The 27,053-nt window shown below is 36.2% G+C and overlaps 3 protein-coding genes across 7 annotated transcripts in view; 2 read left to right on the forward strand and 1 right to left on the reverse strand.

Moving 5' to 3' along the window:
- The window catches only part of LOC114879560 (dynein axonemal heavy chain 1-like), a 45,172-nt gene that overhangs the window by 13,157 nt on the left and 4,962 nt on the right, over positions 1-27,053 (reverse strand). Inside the window, exons 12-25 of the mRNA XM_029194571.2 lie at positions 26,860-26,973; positions 26,157-26,412; positions 25,528-25,690; positions 25,361-25,471; positions 24,100-24,191; positions 4,622-4,776; positions 3,786-4,025; positions 3,293-3,371; positions 3,010-3,223; positions 2,417-2,579; positions 2,232-2,350; positions 1,859-2,064; positions 1,622-1,784; positions 1,196-1,356 (exon numbers count right to left, since the gene is read on the reverse strand). Of these exons, the coding sequence (XP_029050404.2) occupies positions 1,196-1,356; positions 1,622-1,784; positions 1,859-2,064; positions 2,232-2,350; positions 2,417-2,579; positions 3,010-3,223; positions 3,293-3,371; positions 3,786-4,025; positions 4,622-4,776; positions 24,100-24,191; positions 25,361-25,471; positions 25,528-25,690; positions 26,157-26,412; positions 26,860-26,973 (2,236 nt within the window). The remainder of the gene's footprint in view (positions 1-1,195; positions 1,357-1,621; positions 1,785-1,858; positions 2,065-2,231; positions 2,351-2,416; positions 2,580-3,009; positions 3,224-3,292; positions 3,372-3,785; positions 4,026-4,621; positions 4,777-24,099; positions 24,192-25,360; positions 25,472-25,527; positions 25,691-26,156; positions 26,413-26,859; positions 26,974-27,053) is intronic.
- Positions 5,981-23,386, forward strand: LOC114879552 (thyrotropin-releasing hormone receptor-like). 5 transcript variants are annotated; one of them, XR_003789925.2, is made up of 5 exons: positions 5,981-9,508; positions 16,726-16,936; positions 17,608-17,713; positions 18,540-19,333; positions 19,406-23,386. XR_003789925.2 is itself a non-coding variant. In XM_029194554.2 (5 exons), the coding sequence occupies exons 2-5, from the start codon at positions 8,633-8,635 to the stop codon at positions 18,769-18,771; spliced, it is 1,425 nt and encodes a 474-aa protein (XP_029050387.1). In that variant the 5' UTR covers positions 5,981-8,367; positions 8,608-8,632; the 3' UTR covers positions 18,772-23,386. The 5 variants fall into 5 exon arrangements, 4 of the variants coding, with proteins under 4 accessions (XP_029050387.1, XP_046141267.1, XP_046141268.1 ...); XM_029194554.2 differs by having other exon boundaries at positions 5,981-8,367; positions 8,608-9,508; positions 18,540-23,386; XM_046285311.1 differs by having other exon boundaries at positions 5,981-7,971; positions 8,105-9,508; positions 18,540-23,386.
- LOC114879550 (cytochrome P450 9e2-like) lies at positions 12,350-14,379 on the forward strand. The gene is made up of 2 exons (XM_029194550.2): positions 12,350-13,275; positions 13,422-14,379. Exons 1-2 carry the CDS (start codon positions 12,487-12,489, stop codon positions 14,166-14,168), a joined length of 1,536 nt encoding a protein of 511 aa, XP_029050383.1. The 5' UTR covers positions 12,350-12,486; the 3' UTR covers positions 14,169-14,379.

A 27,053-nucleotide genomic window follows, 5' to 3' on the forward strand; every position in this document is an offset into this window, starting at 1 on the left:
TCTATTGTTATCTTGTTTGATTCTCTTCTATGCATACCTAAGTTAACTATAATTGAACTTCTCATAATTGAAACCAGGCGATTACCTAAATAATTTGAAATTCAATTGCAAACGTGTAACGATCGAAAGAAGATTTTTCTCAAACATTTTCGTTTATATTTGATTGACCCTCGTCGAATGTTCGAGGTTAAATTGAATCCGCCCTCGGATTGACCTTGCCCGGATCTGTTTTAAACACATAAGAATGGGAAGGGAAGAGGGGAGAAAAAAGATTCCCTGTGGTCAGAGGGTGTACACCGTATAGTTATGGTCGCTCATTATTGGTCAAACAGGTGATTAAGATAAATTATGGATCGAATGAGTACGATTTACGAGGGTTAATTGCAGCGGACATCAGGGTGGAGGACAAACAGAGGCTAACTGAGCGACGATAGTTCGTCTTTTTCATGAGATCCAATTATTTCACGTGGGCGTGGATCGACGATTCGATGGAATAAAACTGGATCAACGTGTAGGAAAATACGTGACCCGTTGGAATTTACCCCAAACATTATCTTTAACACGTTCACTAGCACACGTGATATAATTATCTTTGCTAAAATACCCATCATTCGTAAGTGAATTGAATAACAACTGTCATTTTATAATTTAATACTTGATTGCTTTTCAGCCAATTACCCATGCTATTACCCATACTCAGCACTATCAAGTTTTCTTCCTTTCCTTTACTTTCCTTTCCTTTTTTATATTTGTTTCAAACTCGCAATATGTTGAAACCCGACACAAACGGGAAAACGAATCGAGTTTCACAGTTTCAATTGTATTTCAGATATCAAAGCTGGCGCGGGTTCTGTAATAGCTTCGAAACGAAATCGCTTACAATTAGATTTATATGACTGCTCGCGCAGTCATAAAATAATCCATAGGCTTTAAATATTAACCGGTGAGAATTTAATGGAATGTATATTAATAGCGTTAAGCGCATTTAAAATTAAATTAAACAGAATGAATATTTCCGACAATCGTATTATAGTTATTAAGAGTGAAATTTTGACACGAGTCGAATGAGACGAAGATAAATTATTCCGCCCCTCTGTTTCCAACCTTAATTATTTCCTGCCTCCTAATTGTAACTAACGACTAACCCCCGATGTAGTAGTAGCCGGCCGATCAATGAATACGTTTCAAGAATTACCTTGGCGTCGTCTTCCATTTCTGGGAATGCAATGAAATGAAAATGTCGCAGCAGTCTGGCTGTTACTGGATTTCTTCCGCCACCGGGTGGTCCCATCGCTCCAACGAAATTTACATCTTCAATCCGTCTGAATGATCCGATCTCCTTTCGATCGTACCAACCTGAAATATTTATTTGCTATTCTGAAACATCCATCCATCATATTCATCCATCAAGCATTTTCAGTTTAACAAACGTTATTCCAATGTTAATTATTATATTAATAAAGATAAAAATTAACCACTATCGATTTATTCGCTGCGACTCGTTATACGATTTCTCTTCAGGCATAATTAATCCCTTTATTGTATCTTCCTGTACACAGTTACCGAACAATGGGTCAAATATGCCCTACTTACCAGGTTAATGAATTTGATAATGACCCACCTTCAAAATCCATAAACTGGCGAATCAGTTCAATAGGCGGCTGAGCACCATATGTGTCAAGAGCAGGCATGTTCAAATCGTCGATGAAAAAGACTTGCTTCCTCAACAATGGCGGTCCGTACACGTCTTTGCGTCTTTTCGTTAGCTTCTCGTCGATCAAGTCCTTTTTTTATGTATCAGAAAGAAAGCATTAAAGCACGGTAAAAATATTTTCAATTTAATGATATAGGTACATACTTGAGTTTGGTTGGCAGTGGTCCTAGCTGAGAAAGTAATGAAATCACAAATAAATTTCTTCGGCATATTTCTGGACAATTTGGTGCTTATAGCGAGGGTCTTCCCACTTCCGGTTGGACCGATGCATAGTGCGTTTGAGTCATTGATCAATAAATAGCCGACCAATGTTGCGCTTCTGACACTGTCCATTGTTGGTACTTCGATATCTATAATAATTTACCAATGTTTAAAAAGGAAGATTCAATAATTTGAATTCATTTTGCAAACGTATTGGCAGAAGTGGAATGTTTGCGAGAATAGACTCTCGTTCATATTTGATCGATCCAACGTATGTAAATTTAAGCTTCTACAGATTTTGGTATTCCAAATTTACCAGCAAATTTCATTTCCGGTGTAATCGTGACCGACGGGATGTCGTCCAACCATTTGTACCATTTCGGTGCAACTGGCTCATGGCTTTCGATCGGATCAGTGAAACCACCGTCGTGCAATCTGCATTAAAGCGAACACAATTTTTATTTTTCCATCAAAGAAAAGAAGTTGAATAAAATCGATCACCTGTAATCAAACACCAAACCATCTTTAGGAAACGGTAAGGGGTGTTGTTTGTCTTTTTGGACCTGTCTGATCCATTCGCTAAATATACAACGACTATTGTAATCACTGCTCGCTCCGAGACTCCATACTGCAGCGAAAGCAGCCCAAGGTGACAGCAAAGTAGCTGAAAAGAATTAACAATTGACAATTGTTAATAACGATGTTATCGATAGTCTTTATCGTCTGTTTTAGATAATGAATCCAGCCCCCTTCTCGAGTCTGTCATGAATTATGGAACACTGCTAAACGTTCCCTTTTCATTTTATGCAAATAACGAGACCGCTTCGTTTTATTGCGACGCATGGAACGCGAACCTTTGCCTTTTATTATGTACGTATAGTAAACATAATTCACATCGAAGATAGTAGTACAACCTACGAATAACGCGACAGTGGATTAAATGCTATAACGAGAATGAACGTTCGGAATTGTAATTATTGCCATTGTCCTAACTAAAACGTTAGGAATGCTACTTATTCTGTTCAATAATTCAAATGATAGTATAACAGATGTGTATTGTAAAATATAACGACGCGTTTGATTGAAATTCTTACGGATTAATTGTTGAAAGGGTGCAGCAGGTGGAGGTCTCCCATCTCGACCGGCCATGGGTCCAATACGGAAGTTCATTAGATTTATGTAAGATTGTACCATTCCGGAATCGACGGTGCTTACTATTTCGTGTAAACTGCTGCGTAAAACTTGCAAACCAGGCAATAAATAATGGCCTGTTAACTCGGCTATACCGTCAACGTGGTGGGTCATATTCTAAAATTGTAAATCAAGGATTTTTTTTTACTAACATTAATAACATTTGAAATTTATTTAAGCAGTTACCTTGGGTAAAGATTTTAGCCAACAATTGACAAGGGGTTCGAGACCAAGGCCCTCCGGTTCTAAGTACACCATGCCGCACCTCGGACAAAAGAATTTCTACATAATTTTTAATATGTAATATTAGAATTTAAATTATTTTCTAATTTTTCGGTCTTCGGTCGGTAAGTGAATGCATCTGAAATCTACCACGATTTATATCTCTCTTTTACGGTATAAAAAATTCATTCCATATCATCGTAGTCATTTATTATGTTTGACGTGTTTCTTGGGTCGTATTCTTTTGCTATATTACTGTTTCCTTTCACTTTTTTATTTATAGCATGTACTGTGATTAATGTTCTGACGCGAATCGATTATACGATGTTAGAATTTCGTAGCAATTCGAATAACAGCCTTCCTGTCGTTCCAGTCATGCCAAGGGATTTTAAGGCTTCATTAAAATGTGATACCGAATAATTATATTTCGGTAGGTAGATAAGAAAAGATAATTTACCTGGAAACAGTAGCTGGCGAAGCCACTCTTAAATCAGCCACCTCGAACATCATCGTCATTGTGGGTAGGATTTTCATTATTTCACCGGATGACAAACATAGTTTTTTATTATCGTCTAATACCGTATTCATATTCTCGATCCATAAAGCATCGACCGGTCCATCGAATACATACCAACGTTTATTATCATCGTCTGTTGCTATTCCAGCTCTGAGTAATGTTGAGAATATACCATCGGTCCTAAGAAAAGAAACGTTCAAGCTGTTCACAAGCTCCATTTAAATCATTAATCACCAGAGAGAAATTATTTATTTAGAAACAACATCATTTAGAATCATTACCGTGAGAAAATTTATCCTGATTTAAAAACTTTTTCTTCTGCTAATCTTGGTGGAATGAAAGTAGAAAGGAAATGGTCTTTTCAAGGAAATTAATTTTGTCAATTTATTTAAATGTAATCAAGTTTTGGCTCTTGATTGGACCGCTTTTGAAGCAGAGTTTTATACAGTAATTAAAATAAAAGATAATTAACATTTCTCGTTTTACAATTAACGCTGACGCGGGTCAATTTCGTTTTATTGTAATTCAGTGCAAAGTTGTTACCAAAATAAAAATAGCCGTAGTATTTTTGAGAAACATAAGAATTTTATGAAGGTATTTCGTTAGGAATACAACTAGACAACGGGACCGGAAACAGCTGAGAAAACAACAATACGAGATGAGATTGCGAGTTTTGAAAAAGCAAAAGTCTCGCTTTCAAGTTGAAGGAAAATGTTCGGATTGAATATTACATCGAAGATTTTCAAAGTAAAGTAAATTTTCGTGTTTTCACTTACCATTCGCGTGTGTTCAGATCGTATTCACCGTACAGTTGACCCATCGTAATCGATTTTGGATTTAAAACGTGTGTGAGCACCCGTGTAAATGGTTTACCACTGGGTTGTGGTTGACCCTTTAATTTAGTGCATGCCTGTTGCAGTACTTCGTAACACTGTGTGGAAAAAGATACTTTGAAATCAATTGGTTGGAAATTTAAAAAAAAATGCCCCCAAAGATGCACCCTCCTTTGGTCCTCCCGAGTAATGGAAAGATTTTCTTGAAATGAAATTAAAATATTTTACTATGTGAAACATGTTTCTAAAATGCAAACAGCGTTTGTTAACAATGGCTGATTGCACGGGGACAAGATCCATTGATAATTATCAACGCTGGCACATTCGATTAAAATTCATTTTTTTTTTTTTTTCAATTCGTTCACTTTGAAAATAATATTTACATTTTTTTTAATCCGTTGCATGCAACGCAAGTGTTTGCTTTTAATATCAACATATCGAGTTGGTTTCGCGTGTATTTGAACTGCCGCGCGACAACGGTATACAAGGGAAGAAAACGAATTCAAATTTCCTTGTTGAAATTGTTTTTATATTTATTCCGGCGCTTTATATTCATGGACAGTATCGTCTCGAGACTTACGAGTCACTCGTTTCTTTTAGCTGATGAAAAAATGCTAACGCATTGAAATATCAAAGTTTTGTTCGATGAAACGTTTCAATTTGTAAAATATCTGCTATAAAGTACACGATAAGTACCGAGTAAGAACATCTTTTTTTTTTCTATAGTAGGTATAAGTATGTTATGAAGAATAACTGATACAATTTCATCAGTTGAATAATCAAGTGTTTGTCTGATAATTCAATATTTCCTTTATCAATTTTAATTTGAATAAATTACTCTGAAACGACACGTGCTATCATTTTCCACGAGCTTGATAAGGGGTAATAGAAATGGTATTCAAGCAAGGTCTTTAAAAAAGGTCTCTTAATTTACTGTCCAGAATGCACCCTGATTGAGAATTGTGAAATTTCTACTTTTCCGTGCTGATTGTACGGTTCCCAAATCAATTTGAAATTACAGATCAAAATGAGCATAACTCAGGACATCCTCAGGATATGTAATTATGTTTTTAATTTGTTGAAATAAAAAGGCAACATTGACAAGGGTTGTCCTTCGTTAGTACTGTTTCCAATGCTACTACGGGGTTGAATTCATTTTGAAAGAGGAATGGTAGGAAATGAATGAAAGTGGAGATCGGCGTCGAGGAAGCTTCGAAAGCGCATGCGAAGGAAAGTCGAGGAGCGGCAAATGCGTCGAAACGGTGGATCGCGTTTCCAGTTTACCCGACGTCGTTTCTCGCCGCGCGACGCTCCGATTTTGCTCTCGACGGTTGTTCAAACACGATTTTCCCCAAATTTTCTGATCATTTTGTTTGTGAATAAAAAAAGAAAATTTGTTCACCTCTCGGCTAGATTTCGACGATCGTTCCAAATGGAAATTTTCATCGCCTATTGGGAATAGAAAAAAAAAGTTGTTCCCGATAAAAAAGGGGAAAATTTCCCGAAAACAAATATCAAGAAGTAATTTAAAAAGGAAAAATGAAAATGACAGAATAATTGAATAACTTCTATATGTGAAAACACAAACAAAACAATTTCCTCCGTGCTATTTAAAATATAAAAAAAAAATAAAAAATAAAAACAGGAATAATCAACAAATTTTCACTCGTCAAGTTTATTTCATACGTGGGTTTTCAATTAGAAACTGTCGCCATTTTGGATACTAAATTTTCCTAATTGGCAATAAAAATATTCTTTGCATGAATGATTAACAAACAATCGAAATACAAACATTCATTGCTCGAAAAACTGATTCCCATTAATTGGCAATAAAAACAAGTTATTCCTTGCGTAGGTGTATCAAGCGATTTACTTTACCACAGTGAAAAGAAAAAAAACTGATGTAAGGATACCAGTTTGTAATAGTGGTGAAGATCAAGGAAGATCAAGAAATCAACAGAGTCATTGAACTTGTGACGTTCCTGAGGATTACGTATCGTGTTTTCGACCTTGTTTCCGGTTTCGTGAGATGCAAATTTACAGAATGAACACAGTGGATGGTGAAGGTCGTGGACGAGAATGAACATTCGTGATTGTTGATTCGAAACACGCGGTGTACCTCAATCATCAGTGTTCGACTTTCGTCCGATAATTGCCAACAATATGGAATTATATAGACTTGGGGATAAAAGTGGTTGCAGAGGATCGGATACTTTGGATCCTCGATGTATGTGCAACTAAAATAAAAAAGAAAAAAAAAAAGAAAATTCAGTTTTTAATCATCGAACAGTTTTGAAAGGGATGCAAATTCTCGTCATATTTGCCGAAATTTCAGAAACCTTGGGTATATTAAAAGAATTCATTCGTCTATTTTTCTGAAGTATCGTGCTGTAAAAAAGTTAAGGAACGATTGTACAGAATACGAGAAAAATTCTTGTTAATCGCGTAGCTTTTGCAAAGGACAAATTAATATTCACGCACGTTCCAGGAAAGAATCGTCCGTGTTCCACGACCGCCACAATAAAAGTTTCCGATTATTTAATCTAGCTAGCTGTGCGAACGCAAAACGATAAAGTTGAAACTATCGTGTTCGCAGAAGGAAAATCTAGCAAATTTAAAAAAAACAAATTCTATCTCTTTTTAAAAAGTGAGCCTACGCAAAGAAAAAGAAAAAGAAAAAGAAAAGGAAGAAGAATCTCCTGTACGCGCAGCATTTTCCGGTCGAAAAAGCTCGCGATACATCTTTTTCGAGTACGAGAAAGGAACAACAGAGTTGATTGAATAGAAATTGAAGAGAATGAGGCCATTAGTGCGGTATAGTTTTGAAATTTGCATGAATAACACGGAGCGTATTGGGTCGGATCGAAGAGAAATCAAATAAACAAGCTATCGTAGGTTCGTTGGATATTAAGATAGTCTCCAGGCAGGGAACTGATCGATACGAGGTGTGTAATCGAACCGGAAACAAAGTAGAAGGTGTTTCGAAGGCCGAGCAAAGAGGAAGTGGTCCAGCAACGAATACCTAACAGCGACTATTTGCGTACCGTTTCGTTTATCTTCCTTTCGGACGACCACTGCATCGATATTTTCCGATTATTTGTTGTTTCTCGCACCGTTGGAAGCGGATTCAAGATCCCTTCCAGACACGAGAACAAACCATAATTAGTGTGTTCAGAAAGGAACGTGTGCTGTTTCGAGTGTATTTAAAATATAACAAATTTAAGAAAATACACTTTCTTGTGTTTAAGTGCGATAAACAGAAAAGTTAAACATTTTTAAACGGGAATTTGAAGGTAAAGGATCATTTTTTTTACCATTACTGTGATTGGTATAAAACACGTTTTCAAATTATGAAAATATTCTAAGCATTCGAGGTGTGAAGGATAGTGTGAAATATCGATTGATCTTTTCGAATGAATTTTTCAGGAACTAGAAGCTTGTGCTCCTCTTTCAGATGCAACCGATATAATTAGGTTTTACTGTAATCTCGTCAGGCACAGGATCGCAAAATAGAGATGTTTTTCTGAATAAAACGCCCAAGGATTTCCGATCGTCGACTATATTACTTGTTACAAAACAATAATTTTTGAGAACAGTAAATTGAAAGATTGAAAGTTACAAATCGGACTCGTTTTAAAGTGCAAACACTAATTAACAGAACAAGTTGTTTGTGAGATTTCAGTTAATTGGTAAGCTGATTTCTCATTAAAACCTGGTCTTTTAACAAGGTCAACGAATAAATTTTTCTCATTAACGTTCAATTTTACGTTAAAACGATTCGTGGGTGCGAATGTATAGAAATTTATATTAAAGCTGGAACTGAATTACGAAAATTCATTCGAGTTGGAACGAATTTCAACAAACTTTCAAAGTGTACCTACTGGCTACTTTGAACCTTTTGAAAAAAAAGTTTTTCTCCGATTTCCCAGTGAAAGGAAGAAACGGAAGACAACAATGTTCGCCATCACGTCTACATTGAACCCAAACACGAGATGCATCGAAGCGGCCGCAACGATGGAGGCGTCGCGTGCCAGACGTTCCGTCTCACCGACGATGTGGGTGAACCTGACCCACTACGCTTACAGGAACCGGAGTTTCGAAGCTGGAATAGACTTCGAGGAGAAGCCGATAGACGCTTGCCACCCTCTCTATTTCCTGCTCGACTTTTTCCACCAGTACTATATTCCTTCGATCATCCTGTTGGGTCTGGTGGGTAACCTGCTCTCTTGCGTGGTGTTTTTGAACACCCACTTGAGAATACGAAGCTCCAGCTACTATTTGGCCGCCCTAGCCACTGCAGACTTTGGCTTCCTCGTCACTTTGTTGCTAGTTTGGTTGAACAACACTCTGGGATGGAAGGTGTTCAACAAGGATGGCTGGTGCGAGACCTTGGTCTATGTTAGCGCCGTTTGTAGCTCTTTGAGCGTTTGGCTGATCGTTGCCTTCACCGTGGAACGATTTATAGCCGTTCAATATCCTCTTCACCGGCCGCATATATGCACCATAGCCAGGGCTAAAATGATTGTCCTTGTGCTAGTCATCTTGGCTCTGACCAGCCATTCTTACTCGTTCGTCACCGCTGGAGTTGTGTCGAGCAGAGACGGAGAAGAGTATTGCGACTTGAAGGTCGAGTACTTGGAGACGATGAAGATCATCAGCATCATAGACAGCATCGCGAGTTTGATCGCTCCCTTGGTATTGATCATCGTGATGAACACTATGATTATGAGGAACTTGTTGAAGTTCAGCAGACGCTTCAAACAGACATCGGCCAGCACCACCGACAGCCCCAGCAGGGAACGATCCGACATCAATTTGAATCAAATTCCGGTGAGTTTCTTTTTTTTTTTTAAGTATTTACGAAGAAATTATCTTCGTAATGCTGGTTATTAATCTTCAATGTTCATCAATCGATCAGAATAATTGTTAATACGTTAAGCGCGGAGCCGATTTTGTTGACCATTTGACAATATAAAAGGTATACAAATTCTAAACATAAGATAACGATTTTGTATGCAAATGAAAAGTTCGCTGTCAATCTCTGGGGACTGACACGACGCCAGGCTTAACGTGTTAATGTTATTACCTTCAATACATTGATTGTTCCAGTAAAAAAAAAGACGTAGTACGGCAAGCCGTAATTATGGTTATTTAGGATACCATCGTTGCACTTTGCAACTTGAACTTTTCACACGCTACCTTGCGTGACTGGTGTAATATTAATGTTATTTAAAATTCCATTTCAACTTTTTCTCTTTTTTATGTCAGCGGTGACCTTTATGATAGTGAACGTAATCATTTCTGTAATCTATGAATTTGTTACGAATTTGATATGAATATCTCGAAATAACACTTGCACCATATCAATTGGAAGCTTCAAGTTCGATAAATATAACGGAACGAATTATTCGTTAATAGTGGGCGGAAATGGTCTCGAACGAGTCGTTAAGATAATAATACAACTAGGAATGATAAAACGACTTTTGTTCATCGTGTTCCTGACAATGACACGAACGCGCTTCTCTGATATACAAACACTTTTAATAACTTTGATAAATGAATGAAACTCGATACAAATAGTCAGAGCTGTAAGTGCTGCATTGAATTATTATAACTTAATTGTATTCGAAATAATAACTTCGTTCAATTTTCTGAAATAAACCTCTTACGATACGCGAAACTTAAGATAGTGGTATACTGAAAATAAGGCTTTGAATTTACCAGAGAAATGTAATACATTACTTGGAAGTTACCCGAGTGCATACAGAGTTAATTTACGGAGTATCAACCGCGCGGGATGCTCGGAGATTGCTGTTTGAATTTTAAACAGGACAGAAAGGATCCTTGTTCGTTACAAGTTGACTCGATCCACAGGAAACAAGCTCAGTTCGTATCTTGTTTCCTGTATTATTTTTTCTCCTTTTTCTTTTTTCTTTCTGGAAAAAAGCATAAGTACCGCAAGGTGTTTTTACTCGAGATGTTCAATGTATTTCGAGTTTCGGACGTGGGATGAATCAGACGAGGGAGTAAAAAAACTGACGCCTCTCTGTCTGAAATATTCGACAGTTAATGGAAGCCACTATTTCGCATGCATAACGTGGTCTGACCTTCTACTCGGTCTTGTACCTTTCAACTTTCGGGATATTTTTGTCATTTTTTTTTTTTTTTTCTTTACGTACGAAGAATGTAGAGATATTTCGTCCGAAATGACTAGCTTCGTTTAATAGAATTTCTCATTTTCAACTTGTCCTCGTATTACAACCATCTTCTAACTAATCCTTGCTCGTTTATAGACCTGCTAGCCACGAATCATCTATTTTCGATCGTTATATAAATATCTGTAGCTTATGTAACGGTCACCATTCATCTTTATACATATATTCAACAGCATTTACTGTTTCTTCCTACTCGAGTGCACATTAATGTGTTGACCATAGCAATGGAAATATAATGGTCCTATCTACTATGACACCATAATACGAATCATCACAGACGTTAAACATTAATTCTTTTTAATCGTACGCCTTTAGTTTGCTATTTAATATTATTAATATAACCTTAGCGGTATTTAGAATTGTCCTATTGTTTTCATTTGTCAATTATTCGAAAGGATTAAATTGATAGTGTATGTAATCGATGACGGAGGTGGACCGAGCTGTGTAGATGCGGTGTTCAACGTAGTGAAACAATCACATTTCGTTTCGTCATCTATACAGTGGATCGATCTTAGATAGACACATATACCTACATCTACGTTACACGATCAATTACACAGTCTGATTGAAAGGCAGCATGTTTCAGTAATCAAACGACGAATCAATGGCTTCTTTATTGATGATGAGGACGAGGAAGTTCAGATACGTAGTTTCGAACATAGCTTATGACTTACTTTTCGATACTATTAATCATAAATTAAAGAAAATTCTAATAAGTTAGCGAGTGGAAAAATTAATTTGAAAAATGAAACGATCATACGTAATTATAGCGAGCAGTATTGTGTATGTGTACGTCGATTCCACTCTGAATTTTATTTATTCAACTACATTCATTAAATAAAGTAGATTGTGGAAAAATTCAACTGAATGAATCGCAATAAAAATTATCGACAAGTGTGCGTACGATAATTTTGAAAATATTATTAACTTTATTTTCTTTTGATTAAAGATTTCTTGTAATTTTTCAATAATCGCATTGTGCAATACCAGTCGGCGGAACTACTCTAAACTTTCTATTTTCATCAACATCATGCAATCTTATCTTATATTAAAACAAGTTTACATCCTAACTGATAAGAATATTTTTGAAGAAGAACACAAAACACTATTACACTTCATCTATTACATAAGATATCACAGATGAAAGAACGAAGAAAATCTCTTCAATTTTTTATTAGTCAACAATGATATTAAAACAAAGGATAAAAGAAGTAATAAATTCACTGTTGGAAAAAATGGAGATTCCAGTCCGGAAGTAGTCTGTCATTGTAGGTACTGTACAGTAGCATGTCTGATGAAAAGAAATGAGACTTCATCTATTATTCTTGTCGAAGGATGAAACAATTCCCGTCTCGCTGATAGCTCATAGTGTGGCACATATGTGTAAACGTATTAACGTCACCACTCACGTGACACTTCTCTCTTACGTCTTTATATATGACGCTAAATTGTACGCTGCTCAGTTGTTATTAAACAGTCAGATACAGTGATTCGTACCAACAGCATTAGCAATTCGCAGGGGGGGTCTCTTCAATCTGCACCCCCGTTTCAACAAACTCTAGTCATCAGTTCTGAATTCTAAATCAATCAACAATGGATCCTTTCACGTTAACTCTCTTCCTGACGATGGGTTTCCTGCTATTGTATCATTTTCTATGGCAGCCGATGAATTACTTTAAGGAACGCGGAATCAAATACGAATCACCTGTGCCGATTTTGGGTAACATGGCGTCTGTTGTGTTACGTCGTACCTCCATGGCAGAACATTTTCAACGATTGTATCAACGTTTCTCCGACGTGAAATATTTTGGATTATTCAACTTTACGAATCCTGTGATCGTGATTCGCGATCCCGATTTAATCGCGTCCATAACTGTGAAGAATTTTGATCACTTTTGTAATCGTCGTGGTTTCGACATCGGGGATCTCGATCCTCTGATAGGAAAAAACCTGTCCGCTCTTCGGGATGATGAGTGGAGAGAGATGAGGAGATTGCTCAGCCCTTCTTTCACCTCCATGAAAATGAAGATCATGTATCATTTGATACGCGATTGCGCGAACGATTTCAGTGATTTTATTGCCAATCAATCGAAGCACGGAAAGGTTTTTGATATAAAGGACATCTTTGGCCGATACACGACCGACGTTATAGCCACCTGTAGCTTCGGTATTTCAATCGATTCGATGAGAAATCCTAACAACGAGTTCTATGTATTGGCGAGAGATACGATGAGCTCGCAATCAAGTTTGTCGTGGAAATTAATGTTGGGTATGTGTTGCCCTGCTCTATGCAGAACATTTGGTATTAGGATATTCAGCGAGAAGGTTCATCGGTACTTTTTGAACGTCGTTCGTGAGACGGTCAAAATGAGAGAGGAACAGGTGAGTATAATTCATTTGAAATGAATTTAGAATTTGATAGATATCACGGGGAGGTTCTGAAGACAAATCGTTTGGAAATTATTTTTTCCCATCTCAGCTCCATCATCGTAATTTCAATCATTGAGCATTAACCTTGATCAAAACAGGGCATCACCCGTCCAGACATGATCCAATTGATGATGGACACCAAGGATAAAGAACGAAGCTTAACGATCGAAGAGATGACGAATCAAGCATTCGTCTTCTTCTTGGCTGGATACGATACGTCTTCGACGTTTCTCTCTTTTCTGATGCACGAAATCGCCACGCACCCGGAAGTGAAAGCGAAATTGATGGAGGAGATCGAGGAGGTAGTTCGAAAAACCAATGGAAATCCAACCTACGATGCGTTGAAGAACATGCCATATATGGACGCTGTTATGAACGAAACTTTGAGGTTGGACAGCATAGCGACTAGTTTGGATCGCGTATGCGTGAAAGAGTTTCAACTTGAACCAGCCTCTTCTGGCGCGGAACCTGTTACCCTAAAACCAGGCGACGTCGTCTGGTTCCTACCGTTCTCCCTTCAACGCGATTCCAAGTACGTGAAAAATCCAACGAAATTCGATCCAGATCGATTTTTAGGCAAAGATGCTCCTCCGCCATCGGTTAATATACCATTTGGTATCGGCCCAAGATTTTGTATCGGAAACAGATTCGCTCTTCTCGAATCGAAAATTTTGATGTTTTATCTGTTATGGCGTTGCGATGTGGAACCGTGTGAAAAAACCCAGATACCAATGAAATTCAGCAAGCACAACATTGCTTTGACGGCGGAAAATGGATTTTGGTTAAAGTTTCGGGCGAGGGACAAAGTCTGTTTGCAAGAAGCAAATGGAAAATTGGAAAATTAGTGAAATGAGAGATACCTGACCAAGAGGCCAAAGAATTTTCAATATACCGAGTTAACAAAGTTTTCTTTTTAGTTGAATATTTTTCTCCGTTTTTTTAATGAAATATTTGTAAGGATTGATATAACAACGATCAGATGATCAGATTACAAAATATGAAAAAATAAATGTACTTGCAATGTTGCAATTTGTAACAATAAAATTATTTACTTTAGCAATTTTTTTAAATATCACAACCCGAAACAAATCATAGTTATCATAATTAAATTATTATTTTCTCGAAGAGATCTAGGAGATGATGAAAATTTGTAGAACATCTATACATACACGCGTAATTTATTCTTGTTACGGTGAAAATGTACGAGAAATTGATTGGAATTTTTTGATATATTTTATTCGAACGTTATTAATCATACCATTTAATCACCGTATATTTCATTTGTTTCTAAACACTTATACGGAAGAAGTTTATTTAACAGAACGTAGATATTGCTAACCGTTTTGTACCGCAACTTGAACGTAAAAACATCAAAGTATATTTTTAGCATGCCAGAGATAATCATAATAAAAGCATTTAGTGCGATTTCGTTTTTGACTGGCAGATGTTACGCTTTCGTGTTCCATGGATAACGTCAGCGTGATCTGTGTAGAAAAAATGAGCTTCCGAGATACAAATTGTAATATAAACAATATGTCTAATTACTATAATATACAAGGGGTTCATGGTGGAATTGATTATGATGGGAGTGAAATGAAAAAAAAAAAGAAGGAAAATTAGCAATTTAATTTATGACTATATCTACTTGTGTCATTCGATATATTAAATCACGATGAACGAATTTTTTAATAGAGCTGTTAGAGCTGTTAGAGCTGTTAACAGTATCGCGAAGCTCATTAAATTCATACTTAACGTGCGTTTCTCACGAAATTTTTAACAGGCTGAAATGAAGAGCTTTTCTTCGTCGAGGCCGTGACCCGGAAAATGGAAGTTCTATAATACACGTATCTGCCGAATCATCGACACGAAAGTGTTTGAGAACTTGTCAAATTTCGTTCGTTCGTTTCGCAGCTCCTGGTATTGAATTATTCATAAACGTCAACCTTCGCTGCATCCACCAGATCATAATGAAGTATTATATACGATAGATGTTCTATGTGTGGTTAATTATCAGTATTCGATTACCGATGACTCAATTAGTTAAACTTCGTTTCAATCTTGTCTAATGGAACATCCTTTTCCACCTTCTACTATTTTATTACGATTAGAGCTAACCAAAGCTCGAACAGCTTTGCAATATTCTATTTCATGCGAGACGACATCATTGTGAGATATAGCAGAGACAACGAACGCGTGTACATCTTTCCCGGTGAACCATTTTCTTCGTTACGTCAACGACGAAGAAAGCATTTAGGACGATCAAACTAAATGGGGACGCGTTTATGTGTGCGGCGAAGGGACAGGTTTGTCTCAAAGTATGGAATATAACACGATATCCTATCTAACGATACCGATAATCACTAGTACGACGTATCGAGAAGCCGATATCGTGGTTGAAAAATTATTGGCCCCCCGTGAACCTTCATTGTTACCAGGGTTATCTTGTGTCACCACTGATGTCACGTAATTGAATCGTCTACTATGTCTGCAATTTCTACACCTGGCGAGACTGTACGAGTTTAAATGATCCGAATACCAGAAAAACAATTACATATCACTATTATTTATATACATCATTTTTCCAACTGCGATGAATTTTCCGAAGGATTCGTTCGAATGTGATCAACATCGATACACGACTGATAACATACTGCAAATTGAAGTACCTATGAGTGCCTTTGTTATCTTGTATCACTTTATTTTGTTTTCTTTGTCTCTGGTATTCTTTCAACGAAAACAGTTAGATAGGAAAAGGGTTTCACTTTGTTCCAGATAAAAGGGCCATGGAATGACCATTGATTTGGAACGTCACATTTATCTTGCATTAAAAACTGAATTATCCACATCATTAATAATTGGATTTCTAGCGTGGTTTTGATACACACGTTCATTTGCTGTGCGGGAGTAAACGTGTTAAATGCAAGCAAAATGAATAGGAATGGTGGTTGTTTGAGCAACTTGATAACATTGTTAGTTGGAATCAAGAGGTATACGATTCTCATCAATCACTAAGGATTATGTTGGAAAATGCGACGTGAACGGTACTGCAGCCTACGTAACACGAATACGGGACATAACAAAGAGAGGTTGAACGTGACTGGAAAACTTTTTGCAGAAGAACAGGGGTGATGATAGGCTATTACTCGTAGGCGTTTATCGCGTATAACCGAGAACACAATAAAGCCACCTTGAGTCTAAAGAATGTATCAGTTTATTTCATAAGTAACCTGATTTTCGTACGTTTAAGTATCGCAATTACTTTTGATAATAAAACAGAAATAATAAGAAAGAAAATTTGTTCAACTACTAACTACAGTAATTGAAAGCTTAGTTCAGGCTTTTAGACCAGCTTAGTTCCAGTTGTTCCAAGTTGAAATAACAATCGATTGTGTGAATTTTCAGAGTGGTAGCAGCAGTAACCACGGTGGTGGTGGTGGTGGTGGTGGTATCAATCTGGGACCAATGGTTGGAGGTAGAAGACCACCATCCCAACAATCTTTTCACTCGTCGAAGAACAACCATTCCCATCATTCTCGTCATCAAACCACCTCCGCACCACCATCCACACCACGTAACGCTTGCCAGCTACCCGAAATAGCAGCTCGCTGTATACGTAAGTACATTTTCCCTTCTATTTCAACCACGTGTAATCCCGTTTTATAATTTCCAATCGACCCAGTGCCTTGATAACTTTCGACACTAGTATGTGTTAGAATATTCTAGTGAATCGGTGAGGGCACTAAAAGCACTCGGCTGTCTATTGATTTTTTTTGAAGTTTTGCATGTCAAATGGCTGATTTTAAAGGACAGAAAACCTTTCAGAGCAGTCATGGGCAAACCAAGTGCCCGTTGAAAAGCTCACGGGCACTGACGTAAATTTTCAAACTTACAAATTTACTTTAAAATACCTCAACGCCGAAAGCGTTGAAAAACTATTAAAATTACAGATCCATTACAGATAAAAAAACTTGCTTTCATTCAATTCAAACAAAGGTTAATTACATTCGACTCGCACGAGTTTACTATCGAACCGCCAATTCACCTGTGTTAATCGGACTTACTTTCAATACGCTTTCCAATTTTAATGTCGAGCTTGCGATAAGGTTCGTTGAATAGATTTGCTATTCGGTTTCCTAGCCACTTTGAACTTTGTTACCAATCTCGCGACTGGCACGAGAAACAGAAACACGATTCCTCAAGTTAAATTACTCTTGATGATAACGTTATTTAGGAAACTTGCGCTACAGTTCTCTAATTTCTTTGCGCTGTGCGAATGTGTTACAGACATCAGGTCCTCGTCGAGGAATCTCGTATCGACGAGAAATCAACAGAGCATCACGAAAATGCTACTTTTGATCAGCACCGTTTTCATTCTACTCAATCTACCGAGGTAAGAGGCAAATTTTCAATTTCCTGGGAAAATTATTTTTCTGTAAATTCTCAATTGTCATTGGAATTAATCCTTTCTAAACGAGCAGAATGATGAAATATCGGTGAGCAAGTAGTACGAAACAATAATATAGCAGACTTGATTCCAGCTAATATTTTTTTTTCACGAAAAATCAGAAAACTGTCATATTCAATACTTTCAGTTTATCGAGACCTCCAATAACATATTGCATCGAGCAATGTTCGCGTTCCACTTTAAACTTATACGCATTTGAAAATGTGAAACACGCGCCGGCGTACGTGGTTAACATGACGGGATATAAAAATACTTGTGAATGCAATGAAAACACAATTTTCTAGAAAACATCAGTTTCAGGATAAACAACCGCGGACCGATGAATATGAACGAAGCACGACACGATATCATGGGAAATAGACTGAAAAAGTAATTAAATATAGGGGCTGGTAAAAAATATTATGATATTTGACTATGTCAAACACGTAGCGCTGTTAAAAGTTCCAAAGATCGTGAAGAGAATGTTTATTCGGTAATTGCAGTAAAAAATATCAGAAAATGAAGGATAGAGGATTTATACGATCGCTTCAACAGTTTCTGAATAAGTGGTACAATAAAATAAATTTTCAAGTACCGTGCTTCGATTTACTTTTCAACTTTTACAATAAGCACCAAAAGTACTTAAAAATCGGTAGTAGCTCAACGGCCATTCGTAAAGTGGAAAATTCGCGAGTCATTAGCTCGAAGACCATCGATCACTGAACAAGGTATGGAAGGAGAAAGGCTAACAAGGAAATTTTTTGTTTTCCAGCTACGTGATTCGGCTGTGCGTCTTTTTCTTCACATTGGCCCGCAAAAACACCCCCGACTTGCTGTGGTGTTTGCAGCAGTTCTTTATGCTACTCTACTACACCAATTTCAGCATCAATTTCCTCTTGTACGCGATGTGCGGGATCACTTTCCGGCGTTGCTTGCAGCAGTTGTTGCGCAAACTGCTCAAGAGCATGACCAGGTACCATTGTAATCCTCAACGATACATATAGGTGTTGTGTCGTCGGTTTCATAAAAATCGAACGAGAACCACGGAATTGTCGTCGCTTTGATCGTTTCACGTCGAAGAAACCGCGATTCGCGTCGAAGAAGGTAATCCAATACGAATCGAACTTCGTCTTGGATACGACCTACGTTTCGACGACAAAATTACTTCGAAGGGTAGACGACTGACTCGTCTGTAATATTATAATAATTGCAATCGATGGAGGAAAATCTTGTGAGAACGCAATTTATGAACCGACTATTCATGCTTCAGCTGTTTGCGATTAAATTCGCTACACCGGAGGAAGCGGATGCCAAGAGGAAGTCAACAGGACGTTAAATGAAACTTTGAACGCGATCGATTACTAATTTTCCAAGAGTGAAGTGAAGAAAATACAGGCGGTTTAATTGTATAGTTACACATGCATGGGTGTTTCGAATGAGGTACATATTCATGTTTCCTTGAATGCTGTTCATAATGGGAACCAAAGATAAAAAGATGGTTAATGGCACTTTGTTTATAGCTTCGAGATGTTGACTTCGAGACGTTGACTGTCACCTCACAAACATGTGAGCGTTACTTAAAATTTTAGAAGAATGTATCACCCCTTGTACTTATCTAATTAGAAATACTCATGTTAGGTACTTGAAGTGATGGATAATGAAAATAGTGAATCTACTACGTCAACGTGTCCGTAAAGAATTTACTCGTCAATTTGACGACACTGGGGGATCCGCAGACGCTTTACCTCGAATATCGAAACGTTTGCTAAGAAATAGTGAAATAGTGTTTCCTCTTTTTTTTATAAAGTTCCTTTAAAAATAATATTTTGTACATATAAATTTTATCTCGTATTTAACACTAGTTTACGTATTTATCTTTTTATTTTAATTGAACTTGTCGGGTGCGTCAGTGAAGTTGAACTTTCATTTGAACTGAAATGCACAGAGAGCAAATAAAGTTGTATAAACGTTTTTCTCATTTCCTTTGCTCTTTGATCTTTTTAATGCATTGCAATTCTGTAGCATTCAAATATTTCATTATCTTTTTTATGGTTTCGCGAAGAACGTAAAGAATTCTATTACGTTGCTTTTAATCTTTAAACTTACGCTCCCTTATATTGTTCCTAATATTTTTAAATGATATCACGAGGATATAGCAATTTCCAAGAAACATAAAAGACATTTACTTAAGTTGATTTTATTTATTAACTTTTTCCGACCACTTTCTTTTTCAATATTTCAAATGGTGTTTATAATAATTGATTACTAAAGGGGTCATTGATGATCGTCGCTATGAATATAATTTTGAATTTGAATAAAATGTGAAAAAGGTAAAAATGAAAAAACGGAGTAATGCAAGAAAGGTAAAGATTTATCTTCGATGTGGACAGCTGAATTTATTGTTGACAGTATATTCGAGGGGAAAACTTGACAGGTCTCTGTCCCTTTTCACGCACTATCGTTAAAAACAAGAAAAAATTCACAACATTCTCACGGAAAGCAATTATTTTCTGCGTCAAACGATTCAACACAAAAGGTAATACAGTTGTGAAACTTCCCTTACCACAGATAAATAGGGGAAGCTTGTTAAACTTGGGAGTTCGGGAATTTAATACCTGACGATTTACTGGATAATATTGATTTAATAAAGAATAGATCCAGGCCGGGTTTCCATTCTCGTTTATCAGTACACGATTGATCCTTTGTTATCTGCTACGAACAAATGTCATTACGGTGATTTGTCCCGATTTTCAACCAAGTTCAGTCCCCGTTCGATTATTCTAATAATTCAAGCAAATATTTCTTATTGTTTTTCAGCCTTGCCAGCTGCACGATCTTTCAGTTTCAAGTAAATTCAAGTATTTAATTAAATTTATTTTTTTTTTGAAAGATGAAGAAAAAATTCAACATTAATTAAACATTTAATTAACATAAAACTTTAACAACTACTTTGTAAACCCTCGTCTCTAGTTTGTTTTCCGATAAGTTGGGCAGGAAAGTTTTCAGTGAAATTCACTTCAACTATTATTTCCTCAATCGAAGGAGAAAAACCACCTTAGTTTCCTGTTTCTTTTGTTTACCCTTCAAAGGATGAAATTCAAGAGATTCGAATGAAGGTTCGTAGGAGGAATCAGAAAGGCTTGTTCGCAAGAAAGCGGAGAAAGTTTGCAAGGTACGTGACAATTTAGCCGAACGTGGACGAGAATCCCGGATAATCCTTTAGCTTTCGATATAAATCCGTGCTGGGATCAAAGTTAGACGTTGCTCGAAGGAAAGGATCTCGAATGATCGAACCAAAAAAATTTTCCTTCCTTCGTGACACTTGTTACCTTTAAATCTGAACACTGATTGCTTTTCATCTTTTTTCGTAATGTTCATCTGTGTAATTATCGACAAACTTCGTTATCTCTGTAATGAATGTTACAGATACTCTCGTTTAATGTACGACAATGAAATCAGCGATTCAGGCGTTATCAGTTACGAATAAAATTAGTATCCGAACTTTATCGCAAATCAGTCGCAAAATTATCATAAATTTGGCAAAAATTATGGTCGCGATAATCTTTCTTATCAAAGAGAATAGACCTTGTCGGATATTGTTAGCATACTTTGGAAAAATTAATATTGTTCGTGCAAAACTCGCGGAACTCGTTAAAATGACAAACTGTAAAATGTATTGATCCGTGCGGAAATTGCCAATAAAAGTTTATCCGTTAGACTGGCTACAGAGTTGTCAAAAGAAACATCTCAAATTGTTGAAACGTATCAAATTACCTCCTGCTCATCGAAACGATACAGAACAATAAATATACGCTTCGAATATCTTGAAAAATCCTACAAACTTTTCTTATTACCGTCACCATCGATGTTTAATAACCATTTTGTGAAATGCTCTCATGAGAACGATCCGTTTTTCGTCAAGAAAGATGGAAAAACTTTTTAATTTACTGCAACGATTCAGGATATTACGATTCGAAGATATCCACCGTATCTTGATGTCATGAGAGATTCTTTGTTAGATATTAAACGCATTAAAGTTCAGAAATATAAATTTTGAAAAGTCAACAATCAACGTGCTGTTAAATCCTTTCGGTACGATGATTCGAGATTTTCAACTGTTTATGCGCTTATTGCATTCTAATCATTCGGGAGAGATCAATTAAAAGTTCATATTCTGTAAGAGCTAAAACAAATCTCATCATACTCAACAAGCACATCGAGTTGTTAAGCTCTCTTTGTACTGATTCTCGTATAATGGACTGAAATATTTCCCAGAAAGTTATTGTAGTTGAAATTTTAATAGTTTAGGTGGGAACTGTATTTAACATTTTAAGCTACTTTCCTCCGTAATACAAACTTTTACAATAATTATATGAATGCTCCCACTATTGATTCGAACGATCCTTATTTGGATTGAAAATTGTTAATTGTTGAATTTGAATAAAATATCAATCTAAAGATTGAAGATGGATGAAAACTACTATACGATAAACTTGCTATATCAAAGTAATATATTATACCTGTTAATTGCACACTAAAGTCGCGTGTTTCAGCAAGGTTCGCGTAGAAATTAGATTCAGTGAATAAGATGGAGGAGAATGAAGGGTTCTTAAGAACTTGAAGACTTTGTTAATCCATCTTGCAGATTCTCACGAACACTGAATCACGCTGAGGTATTGATAGGATTGTTTGAGACTTTGATGATAGGTTACAAAGGCTTTTAAGATCCCAACAAGACTTTCTGGAAAGTGCTATGTACATAATATTTTAATATCTTCCTTACAGCTTACGACATCTTCTTAATTTTAATTATTCGTAATCCCACTTATAACAACTTTTCTTTACCATTTTCCATTTCTTCATTTTTTAAAAATTTAAATTAAATTCCTAGCCACTGATGACCCCCATATCAGTCAAGGTGTTAATAATATCTCCAATTAGGGCATAGTAATAAATGTGAGAAAAATGTACATGTATGATGAACATACTGTAAATGTATCAATAATAATAATCGATGTTAAACAACGTACGTATACAATGAAACGATTGTAAATGTTAAATTATAGTAAGCAACGTGAACTATATGTCTCTATTGTATAACACGGTTTTTCCATGAGTCAATTGTTCACAAGATATCGTTGTACAATTACTTTCTGTTGTAAAATGTGTGTGTACATACAGACATTATTTGTAGCTGTTCATACGTGTACAAATACACTGTGTTTCATAACATTGTCTCTCGTCTGCTACTGATATAAGACTCATATGTTATGAAACATCCTGTATATCGTAGAAATTAATTAACTATAAACTTGTTAAAATATTTCAACGTAGATCAACGATCCATTTATTGTAATTTTCCTTCATTTAGATATCGATTCTAATTAGCACCGATATCGTATGTAAATATTAGCACCATTAAACTTGATTCAATATGTAATTAGGACGAGCGGTGAATCATGAGAAGAGTAATTGTCCGTTTCATTACTAGTCAACAAGATTTTATGTAAACACACGTATGGATCGAGTGCAAGTAATTCACGATTCTACGGTTATCTTAATGTACAATTTTTTTTTTTTTATTAAAGAACCACGTTTTACTTTGTAAAATACTTGGAAATATTAAAGAAATAAATTATCCTGAACAGTATGGTATGTGATTCCGTTCGACAGACAATAGATGTGTACCTATATTGTTTCATTTTCAAAAGGTAAGTAATTTTCCTTATTAACTTTTTAAAATTGCGACAAGTCTACCAAAACATTTAGCAAAAAGTGTTAAAGATAAACTGGAAAGAATAGCATTGAAAATTTGCCTACGATTTCTGTATCGAACTTTAAAATATAAGTATGCAAACGATTCCAATTTGATAAAAAAGACAGTTCGAAAAAGGAATAAAAATAAAAACCACCCACACTTACTACATATACCTCACAATTGCTCTCGTTCGACTTATTTTCTTCGCGAAAGTACTTTCTATACAAATGGGAAGAGTTCCCCAAGGATGATCCCATTCTTACTTTTGAGACCTGTAGCGATAACAGAAGTAATCCCACGTGAATAGGGTGCTTTCGAAACCTTGTTTATCCCCTTCAGTTATACAGAAACGACACTTGCCTTGAATTGAAATTCAATTACAATTTTTCCCTTTTCTATCTCTCTTACCATCATAAAAATAACTTTATACTCGTTAGAGATGCATAGAAAAATTTGATTGCAGTAACAAGTTAATCTATTTGATAATTTGTAGATGGGAAATTGTAAAGCAACAATAACACGTAATAAGACGTGTTAATTAAAGCAATGTTACTAATTTTGAAAATGCACTTACTTTGGTTTTTGCTGACCCAGTTGGTCCTACCAGCATTAATCCGTGTCGCACCACTGTCGTCTCATACAATTGGATAACTTTCTTCACGAACTCTGTAATTAGAGAAAGGAAATTCAATAATCTATTATCCAGAAGCATTTTGAACGGTCTTCTCGAATCGAATTTGATTACAGAATGAAATTACCGTACCAAACGGAATTAAACATCTTAAAATACATTTAAATCCGTTCGCATAATTACATTCGAATTTGGTAAATAGAATCTATTAAAAATTAGTTAAAAAGTATAGAATTCAACTTTACAGAACTTTCAGTTGCCAAATCTATTCCTGAAATAGATGTCACATACTATGAAACACGCTGTACAGCCTAATTTGATGATACCTTCACCCTTGAAATATGTAACTATACTTGTGTAAACCTACTCAGTTTGATGATAAGTTATAACTAATAATACTTCATACAGAAAACTGGATCATCCTCGGCATTTTGCACAGTCCACGGATAACTCACCCACCCTCTACTAACATATCCAGAGAGTATAGACAGAGGTTACCTTCGTTCCACGTATATGTATAAACACCCTTTGTAAACATAAATTCTTGACGAGGATTTCCCTTTATCGAACAGCTCCACATGCTGATACTACTTACGCATTTCGATACATTATCTAAGCCAGTTCAATTCAATTTTTTTTTCAGCTATCTACGCAACACAGACGCCACTTAAATGCTTCTTCAATTACGCAATACGATATAAAAGCCGGTATGTTAAACGATCAATAGAGAATTCTAAATAAATAATGATAGACAGTTTGTTAATTTCGTACGGGCATGAAACATACTATGTAGATATCCTAGTTGCGTGCATTGATGCAAATTTACACCTACGAGTATTTGCAGACTTTTCTCATTGAAACAAATTAAACCCGTTTCTGGGCCAATGGTATCGAACGGTCCGATGATTTTCGTTTCACGTGCACGTGGAATCTGTAACGATGCTATTAACGACGAAAAAGTTTAACGTTAAGTGAGACGCCTGAAAGTTCTTTCAAAGGTTCACTACTGAATTTTTATCGGAAAACAATACCTGAAATTCTATAAGAGAACATAAAAATTGAGATAGTTTTTTGCGACGGTTTTTACAAAATATAATCGTTGAACTGTTATCACCAGATACGTTTGATACAAATAAAGTGAATCCAGCTGGAAATCCTGAGTTCCATGGCGTTCATATCATATAATAATAATAATAATTCTCACCGTCAATTTCTTCCATACCCATCTTCCTGATCGATGCTCGAATTTCTGCTTCCAAGATTCCATAATCCACATGTTTCTCTTCCAAAAGTGGGAAGAGGTCCGATACGATACCTGAAAATTATTTGATTAACGAACGAGAAGGTGTGAAATGAGATAAATCCACGTACCATTAAATAATGTCAGATCGTCTTTCAAAAATTTCGGAACGTTTACATCTCTGAGTGCACGTAAGCAAATCTGTTGTTCGTTCAGATCTTTCTGTTCCCTTTTTAAATTCCCTGCCACTGCTATTACAGTCTTCACTGCTCGCATTCCGAAGTCGTAATGATCCTGCACAAAAATAAATCCACCTCCTGAAACTCGTAAAATTCTAATTGTTTATCTGCTCTGCAATTCGAATTGTTGATAGATCAATCTATAGATGAGAAGTAGATAGTGTTAACTGAACGATACGATAAATGCAGTTAAAAGAAGAAAAAAAAGAAAAGGAAGGTTTCGTGGGTGGAAGCTTGTTATCGAACGTGATTCGTATAAAACATTTCAAGAATGCTTCATATATAATGACCCTACAAGTTTGTGAATAATTTTTTCTGAATATTACACGTGATTTTTAAAGAGTAATGATCATTACAGGGAGACGTTTCAATTGAGTATCATGATGAGTACCCATCATGGTATACAGGGTGGGAAACGCTTCACTTTTAATTACGTATGGTTTCAAAACCTAAGCCGTTGTTTGTAAAATATAATAGTACAATATTCTGAAACAAAGGAAAGAAAATGGGAAAAGAAATACCTGTGTGCTCAATTGTTCCGAGCTCAGCTTGAAGGTGGTAGTGATCTTCCCTGCCAAGGTTTTCGCGTCGGTGAAGCCGTAAGAAAACAATGAAATTTCAGCGATCAACGCATAATCTGGTACCATCATAGCTACCGGGCGGAACAAAGCCTTCAAGTTATCTGGCAGTTCCGTGCGACCAGCATAACCAGGATTCATGGTGATGAAAACAGCACACGATGGCTTTAACACGATTTCATCCCCTTCGAAAACGAATCTGAAATATGTACATAACTTCCCATAAAAGAGATTCTGAAATATAAATCTAGAATCTTCAAAATCTTCACCTTCTTTTTATTCGTAGAACGCACTAAAGCAGTTTGATAATTTAATTTGAAAATACTCAAACGCGAAGAAAATATCATATTCTTTGTAGGCGCGGAAATTCATGATCATAAGCTTCGAAAGGTAAGAGCTTTTCAACCGGAAGCTTTTATAGGTCAGTCTTTTAACTCAGGATCAGGTTTCTATACATTTCACCTTTCAGTGGGAAGACTTTACGGTATCGAGGTTCCAAGGCTGAAATTTCTTTAATACCTCAAACGATAGAAACACTTTTCTTTTTATTTTTTTCTGAGTTTCAGCTTCCAGCATGAAATTTATCGACGTAAACAAAGGATATTTCAAAGAGAAATAATTGAATCGAAGAGCTTATAATACCTACATTTCAACGCGCATCTGTTGCGCTTGTTGGATCGTTGTAATTTGTTGAGCGATGACGGACAGCACTTCGATGTCGATTCTATTGAACTCGTCGAAACACGCCCACGCACCTGCGCTAAATTAACGAAATAATAATACGTTATCGAAATCGACGTGAAAATATTTTCAGGAAATTGAGCAGAGAAATTATATTAT

This window comes from Osmia bicornis, chromosome 4 (assembly GCF_907164935.1).
Source record: "Osmia bicornis bicornis chromosome 4, iOsmBic2.1, whole genome shotgun sequence".
In the NCBI taxonomy this organism is placed as follows: Eukaryota; Metazoa; Arthropoda; class Insecta; order Hymenoptera; family Megachilidae; genus Osmia; species Osmia bicornis.

What these genes read in the sequence shown, in the direction of transcription:
- LOC114879552 (XM_029194553.2), top strand. Translation starts at nt 8,633, where the DNA reads ATGTTCGCCATCACGTCTACATTGAACCCAAACACGAGATGCATCGAA. An exon ending in TCAATTTGAATCAAATTCCG is followed by an intron (nt 9,509 to 16,725) that starts GTGAGTTTCTTT and finishes GTGAATTTTCAG; the next exon opens with AGTGGTAGCAGCAGTAACCA. An exon ending in ATTCTACTCAATCTACCGAG is followed by an intron (nt 17,714 to 18,539) that starts GTAAGAGGCAAA and finishes TTTGTTTTCCAG; the next exon opens with CTACGTGATTCGGCTGTGCG.
- LOC114879550 (XM_029194550.2), top strand. Translation starts at nt 12,487, where the DNA reads ATGGATCCTTTCACGTTAACTCTCTTCCTGACGATGGGTTTCCTGCTA. An exon ending in TCAAAATGAGAGAGGAACAG is followed by an intron (nt 13,276 to 13,421) that starts GTGAGTATAATT and finishes TGATCAAAACAG; the next exon opens with GGCATCACCCGTCCAGACAT.